Source organism: Notothenia coriiceps, unplaced genomic scaffold (assembly GCF_000735185.1).
Source record: "Notothenia coriiceps isolate Sejong01 unplaced genomic scaffold, NC01 NC01_scaffold00036399, whole genome shotgun sequence".
Lineage (NCBI taxonomy): Eukaryota > Metazoa > Chordata > Actinopteri > Perciformes > Nototheniidae > Notothenia > Notothenia coriiceps.
The window spans coordinates 799,153-807,069 of record NW_011369100.1 but is presented as its reverse complement, the minus strand read 5'-3'; the positions used below and the strand labels follow the sequence as shown (position 1 = coordinate 807,069).

General features: G+C 38.9%; 1 protein-coding gene across 4 annotated transcripts in view; it reads left to right on the top strand.

Annotated features, from left to right (window-relative positions):
* The window catches only part of ccdc136a (coiled-coil domain containing 136a), a 26,341-nt gene extending 19,725 nt beyond the window's left edge, over positions 1 to 6,616 (top strand). For 2 of the 4 annotated variants that reach the window (XM_010792330.1, XM_010792332.1), the window contains 3 exons: positions 650 to 778; positions 2,464 to 2,576; positions 4,323 to 4,434. In XM_010792330.1, coding sequence (XP_010790632.1) covers positions 650 to 778; positions 2,464 to 2,576; positions 4,323 to 4,335 — 255 coding nt within the window. In that variant the 3' untranslated portion in view covers positions 4,336 to 4,434. Of the gene's footprint in view, positions 1 to 649; positions 779 to 2,463; positions 2,577 to 4,322 lie in introns of all 4 variants that reach the window. The other 2 variants (XR_800343.1, XM_010792331.1) reach the window with 2 other exon arrangements.
* Positions 6,617 to 7,917: the final 1,301 nt, after the last annotated feature.

Sequence of the window (7,917 nt, the reverse complement as noted above, 5' to 3'; positions counted from 1 at the left end):
GCCCCCAACCCTTCCGGGCGCTGTACAATAGCTGCCCACTGCTCCTAGTACTAGGATGGGTTAAAAGCAGAGAACACATATCACTGTGTGTGCTGTGTGCTCTGCATGTGTGACCATTAAAGAGTGCTTAATTCCTCCGATTCTATCTAAGTTATATTTTTACCTGTAGCGTCTCCCCTTAATACATGGAGTCAGTCCCCTGCTGTAGGGAAGCGCCTGAGAGTGTGTCCTGTGTGACCTGTGTGTCCTCAGTGTGTCCTCAGTGTGACCTGTGTGTGTCCTGTGTGACCTGTGTGACCTGTGTGTCCTCAGTGTGTCCTGTGTGACCAGTGTGTCCTGTGTGTCCTCAGTGTGACCTGTGTGTCCTCAGTGTGACCTGTGTGTGTCCTGTGTGTCCTCAGTGTGACCTGTGTGTGTCCTGTTTGACCTGTGTGTCCTCAGTGTGACCTGTGTGTGTCCTGTGTGTCCTCAGTGTGACCTGTGTGTGTCGTGTGTGTCCTCAGTGTGACCTGTGTGTCCTCAGTGTGACCTGTGTGTGTCCTGTGTGTCCTCAGTGTGACCTGTGTGTGTCCTGTGTGTCCTCAGTGTGACCTGTGTGTGTCCTGTGTGCCTCCTCAGTGTGACCTGTGTGTGTCCTGTGTGTCCTCAGTGTGACGGGCTGAAGACGGAGCTCCAGGAGCTGCAGGTTATGTACGACAGCAGTCAGAGGGAGCGCGCCGAGCTGGAGGAGGAGCTGCAGCGCTGCAAGGCTGAGCTGCAGAAGCTAGGGGGGGCTCAGGTGAGGGGCAGACATGAATAATACAATAACATACAGTTGGTATCAGAAGTAGGCAAACTGATGTAAATGCTATATATACAGTATGTGATTAATGTCCGTTTTGTAGTTAGATTTGCAGTGCAGGTGTTTTTGTCTTTAAATTAATATATTTTAAATGAATGTGAAAATGTTCTAGAAATAGTTTGGAGATTCACATCTATGATGACTTCACAATTAAAAAATGCTTTTTCTTTGCACTCACACTGTCAACCAACACGCCTCACATCACACCTACTTTACCCTGTCTCTGCTGAAATCTTTATATGTGTCTCATACTGTAAACATCTGTTTTGATATGAACTGACCTGGCCTGTCAGCCCATATCAGTATTTACTGTGGGCATTGGGCTGGGGAACATCCCCCCTGCTGTGTCTGTGTTCTAACTTCTGTGTGAAAGCTATGCTTTAATACTTTTATCAGAAACAAATACAAAACCTGCAAAAAAGGCATTCAGGCGTCAAGCAGAGAATGCCCTATTTTCAATAACTAAATCCTTTGTAGGTGTTTTATATTTTTCAATTGAGAAAAAGTAATGAAAGGACCGTTGAGATTGCCTTTTTACTTTATTAAGACCTGTTTTGTTCATTTTAATAAGGTGCTGTGTGAAAGTTAACTTGCAGTAAAATCAAATAAGTTGTTCTTACAATAACACTCCTTTTATTTTTCTCTAGTCACAGAGTCGCACTATCATGTGTTGCATAATAAGTGTTTGAAAGCATGGATAGTTTTTATGTGTTTTCAAATGCTCACGGGAAAAACAAAACTGTTAATTTGAACCGTTTGAACCACATTATCTTAACCATCTTATGCCTTTTGTTTGTCCTCTGGGTTTGACTTTTTTTGCAATCGCAGCACAGTGTGACTGCTCCATTTACAGACCCGAGGACAATCTGGGGATTTAACTGCATTTCAAAGCCAAGACAGACTTTCTGCAAGTTGATTTTCATAGAGTTTTAAAAGGAAATTACAAAGTATTTTCCTATAAAAAAACTTTAAAAAACAAACCAAAGAACAAAACCAGTGGTTGAAGAAATGTTAAATACTTTACTGTAATATGGTCCCTTGTGTTTTATAAGAAACAAACAGTACTTACACTCTGTGTTTTGTCTTCATCAGCCTAATGAGATGTGTGCGTCAAACTGTCTACCCGTGCCTGTCTCTGATACTGTCCTTGTCCTCTGAATGTCCATGACCTCTCAGCCTGTACGATCACAAATCAGCAAAACATCAAAACAAACTACGAGATGAGGATAGAGAGACAAAAACACCACCATACGCTAGTCACAACATTCATGCTGTATGTCTGTCTTTCTTTCTTTGTCACCATTACATCACACGCTGCCAACAAATGCCACACAGAACTGCTCGCACATTATCACACTGAGTTGAAGATGTGTATGTCACCTTAAAGTTATGCTTTGTTTATTTAACAGCAAATGTGAATCGCTCCATCAAAACCTCTCCCTTTTATATCACAGTCATAGACCATGTCACACTTTTGATTTAGAGATTTGTTGTGGTGTTCCATTTGTTTTGTTGTCACACCTTTTTATCTGTGTTTATATGTTATTTGGATACTTCAATCCATCCATTCATTCATTCCCTTCATTCCCCTTGTATTGTGTTTGTTTTTATTCCCTCCTCAGAGATTCATCCATCCGTCTGAGCACCCTGTTCTCTCCATCCCCTTCATAGGAATGATTGTAATATTGGCTGTGGTCTGGTGCTGGTTGTCGGAGCTGGCGTCCCAGAGGGCAAGGTATGGGAGGAGCTTATCTCTATCTGATGCATTATGCTAAGTAAGGCTCTTACACACTGATAACATAAAAACACAGTGTCTGCCAGGCCTTATCTTGCTATGCGGATAGTTTTGCTTCTATTTGCTCAGGTGTTGAGATATCAGTTTTTGAGTCTTACCCCAAAACAATAAGTGGAAAATATGTTGTTCCTGTTTACTCTGGATTCTTAACAGAAACCATCAGTTACAGAAACAGTTTTTATATGTACTATACTGTAGAGAGAAAGTGTATTCTGTGAATAATCCAGAATATTAAGGATACTGTTTTTACGTTAAGACGTGTAATTGGATTTTTATATTTTTAAAATTCACCTCACTTTCATTTGGGTTGAAGGAAAAATATCTCAAAACCTGAGCATGGCATCTGCATGGCTCGACACTGCCAGAAGTAAGTAAGAAAATATGTTTTTGTGTTATTTGGATGGACTGACCATTTAATACAAAAACATTTTCAAAATTAATTCCGATTGGTGGTTGGTATGGGAGGGTCTAAACTGAAGAAAAAGCCAAATTTGCCTGAAGTGAATAAAGGTAGATAATAACATTAAACATTAATGGAAGGTGGACGTGGGACGGGTGGGCAGTTTGGCTAATTAGAATAAAATATGACTTGAATGGTACTGAATAACTGATTTACAGGAATTGTTTGACATATTTGGTAAATGAGCTGTTTTGCCAATAATTACATAAGAAAACCCCTTCAATGTTCAGGTCGATAACCCTTTTTTAAATGTATATTTCACGCAACAAGGCCCTAAAATCTGCATAAAAACAATACTAGCAATTTTTTCTTTTTTGGTGGTTTGAAGATCTCCAAAACATTGTTACATATTTGATCACATTTTTGATGATTGAGTTTGAAGCTATATTAAATAGAAAGGTAAACAAACAAAAATAAAAATGTGAATGTAGATTTTGTGGTTTTGAATGGATTCCAAGTAAGGTTTTGGATTAGCTAAATTAGCATAAAGGCTTGAAACAGGCGTAAACCGATAGCCTGGCGCTGTCCAAAATATTTATTTTGGACAGCGAAATCCAGAGTAATCCAGAGTAAACAGGAACAACATATTTTCCACTTATTGTTTTGGGGTAAGACTAAAAAATATTAGTAAAATAAAATATTATAATATATACTTACTAGCACAGCTCAGTAATTAACACATTGTATGTTGTTGGTTTAATCTGTACACACAAATAATATAATAACAACAATTTGTGGTATTTGGGGGCGCCAAGAGCCGTAAATTGTGGGCCGGCCGCTGTAACTCTCTGGTGTTTGGTATCACCACAATCAATGAAGACAGCATTTGGGAGGACGGGTAAACTTGGTTATTTATTTAACCGCCCTTAAACCACAAATTCATATTTAAAGTGGTTTAAAAACGATTTGTGTATGGATTCAACAAACAGGATGCATACTTTTATATGCAGTTTACGAGATGCTTGTAGTAGGACATTTATTTTTGAATTTCAGAGAGAGCTAAGCTAGCTGTTTCCCCTTGCCTCAGTTTGTATGCTAAACTACGCTAATCCCCTCCTATCCCCAGTTCCAGAAAATGGTAACACTTTTATCATCTAACTCTGTACAAATTGAATCAGCATATTTCCCAAAATATTAAACTAATCCTTAGCCTAATACATGTTATCTGTGCCTGAGGAATAGCCTCTGCTGACTCTTAACACCACTATTTTCCTGTCTTCCTTCAGGGGAGTGAGGTAGGTTGGAACTCCATTTTGACTATCACTGCGGCCACAGCAGTGCTGCTGATGATGACTCGCTTGTTGAGAGCTCTCGTCCGATGTTGATTGGATGGGCAACATCTGCACAGGGACAGACGTCTGCTTCAGTCCAGCTCTCTCCTGCTGTGTCTTTACACTGAACTGGAATTCTCTAAAAGTGAGCTGACAGCCGTGTAGTAGAAAAGGCTGTCGCTAATAGGAAGGTACATGCACTGAGAATGATGCACTCAGTCTCATTTGAGGTTGAGGACGGTGAAGAGTTGACCTGCAGAGAGCCAACAGAGGACTGATCTCACTCCACTAAATGTTGTGCTCTGTCTCTCCTCCTCTGTGTCTGTGAATATTATATTTCTCTCCTTTTAGCTAACAATGTGATAAAAATGAAGGTTTTGATTTTTAACGTACACCAAGTGGTTTTGGGTTTATTTATCCATTATTTATTTATTTGTTGTTTGTTTGGATATTGTTCATAGATGTCTCTGATAATAATGAAGAACATGGAGTCTAGGCATTTGATGCACTGAAATCCCTGAAATGTACATATGCCCTTTAAATGTTAATACAAAGAGCAGTCTGACATTTTATGTGAACGATTTGACTTAAAATGGTTGCCTTCCTTTGAATAAATTCTGCATCTGGATTGAATGTCGCAAAATCTGCATGATTTAACAACATGCCAACATTACCAACTATTTTGCCCCCATTATTCTGTCAAACTTAACTTTGGAATATCAAATTGATGTTCTTTCGATTGCTAACACAAATGATATGCAGTTACAATGAGAACAATTGTAATAAAACTGTCAATCCAAGCCCAGAGCAGCGAGCTCTTCTTCACATTATGTTATTCTTATTTCTCCAGGCTCGGTCACTTCCTGTCTTGTGTCTGACTTCTACTTTCCTATTTAATGATCACTTTAACCGAGTTGCCAGAAAGTCTGCAAAAGTTTCTGATTCATCTCACCTGCCCACAGCTTGATTTGAATTTCAGTTATCTTACACCCACAGCTACATTGTTACACTTACAAAATGTTCGCTGTAGTTTTTCTATGTGCTATTAAAGATATCCCAGCAACTTTGGGAGCGAATCTTAGGAGGATCAAGCTATAATATTGTTATATCTTTGATAATTTCAATGTGGAGAAATAAGCTTTTGTTCCTCTCCAGCAGGAAATGGCTAGTGAATTGTTATTTAGATTTATGGTGATCGCAGGTTGTTCCAGGTACTCGGTGTAAAATGATGTCCGCCAGCATCTCCTTGTTTACTGACGACATACTTTATGTAACAAACTGCAGAACAGATAAACACCTGTGGACATTCGGCTACACTTAAATTGATCTACTGTTGTGACTGAGGTGACGATTGGTGTTGGTTGTGAGGGCATTTTAGCAATTAATATGGTTACAAAATATTTAAATAGGAAGTTGTCAGGACATGTTTGTTAAGGCAGTCAATACAAAACATATATGTATATGTGAAGGACTCTGATTATTGTTTATGTTTGTGAAATGTATTTTTTTGGTGAAAATAATTAAGGTTTAAAAAAAGCATGCTAGAAAACATTTAGAAGCACAATATATAATTTAAGTTACTTTGTATTCCATGTAAATAGTTATGACATAAAGTACTATGGGAGAGATATTTCTTAAATCCATTTGTACTCGCTTTGTAGAAAGTTAATTCTATTTTGAAAGAGCTTCGTATATTTGATAGCCATATTATATGCTGTGTAAATGTTTATTTATGGTGACGTTATTCAGAACTGCTTTCATTGCTAATCTTTTTCAGTACCTCTTTGTTGAAAGGTTGTGTAGTCATTGCATGCATTTCAATTGCATTTGACCTTAGTTGCTTGAAAGACCAATTGAATTGAGAAATGAATTAAAAGTCTTTGCTGACACATTTGTCATTAAACAAACTCCTGATAAGCAATGCCTGAGCAATTGTATTTCTATTTAGGAAAATGAACAAAGGTAAAGATGAGCCACTGGACTGAAAATGCTTCACTGTCTATTAAAAAATATATCAGCAATATAAATTAAATTCCCATTGACTGCAATGGTACGTATGAATGTTATAATTATTTTCATGATTTCCTGAATATTATCTTTATCATAGTTTCACAAGCTTCTATATTGTACTGTGTTTCTCAGCTTGTTGCTTTAAATATTGTGGTTTTCAATATAGTTAGTGGCTATTTTGTTACATCGAGGTCTATTTTGTACTGTTATGACTTAAGAAAATAAATATAACCCCCCCACGTGATGTCTGAGTCTTTTCTTTTCTTGGATGGTGTCCTCACCGTCAGTCACAGTTTTAGAGTTAAGGATATTTCTGGTTCTCATTCATGAAGTCACTACCAGTCAACCTGAGTGACAACCGTCTCTCAGCTGGGATTACATTTCATGGGTTGTATGGATATTAATAACTTTCACTGCAGAGACGTGACATAAGCTCACAGACATGGTCTCCTTACAGATGGCAGGAAATGTCGTGTCAACGTTGTCGATGGGCCCCCTAAATTACACTCATTACTCCATTGCCAGGACTCATGGGTCACTAAGTTCAAGTGTGTCTAATTAACTAAAAGTAGCGTGGATGTGCCGACGTAGTCATGGGGTACAGTTAGCTTAACCCTCATTGAGCAACCTTCTGTCACTTTAAATTAAATATTAAAGTAAAGTATTCCCAACAGATTCTGAATCAGGTTTCTGTATCATTCTGAGTTATGGCTAAATAAATACAACAGTCTTTACAGTCTTAATGTCAGTGCCAGATCACCAGGGAAACCTAATTAAGTGGGCCTTGGCCTCAGGAATATCTGTTCAGCAAATTCACCCCAAATCCCTTCTTAAATATTTAATAGATTCACCTGATAGACTAACAAGGAAAAAGCTAATTAGAAAACGTGGAAGGCTGAGTGTGAGAAGCCATAGGCTGGGGATTAAATGCCAAGTATACAGTGACAAGGTCTATGTAAATCTGTGCTTTGGTTTTTTATTTAGTTTACATATACTTTATACTTTCTGTCTTATGTCCAGCTGCAGTCGTTCTTAATGGCATCCATGAAAAGTCTCAGTCTGGCTTCAAACCTATGCACAGTACTGAAACAGCCCTTTTAAGAGTTTTTAATGATCTGCTCCTAGTCGCCGACTCAGGTAGCCCAGCTGTCCTGGTGCTGTTAGACCTGACAGCTGCCTTTGACACTGTGGACCATAGCATCCTGTTGTCACGGCTTGAACAGTCCGCAGGCATAACAGGCTCTGCCCTTGCATGGTTCAGGTCCTACCTGGCAGATGCCTTCTCCTCTGCTAAAGCCCCTCTTATCTGTGGGGTTCCCCAAGGCTCTATCCTGGGCCCCATCCTCTTTTTACTGTACATACTGCCCCTAGGTTAAATTCTCACTAAACACAATATTCCCTTCCACTGCTATGCCGACGATGTACAGATCTATCTGCCTCTCAAAGCAAATGTCAAACACTCACTTTTATCTCTATCAAGCAGTTGATGGACTGCTTGATAGAGATAAAATCCTGGCTGAGCAAAAATGTCCTTAACCTC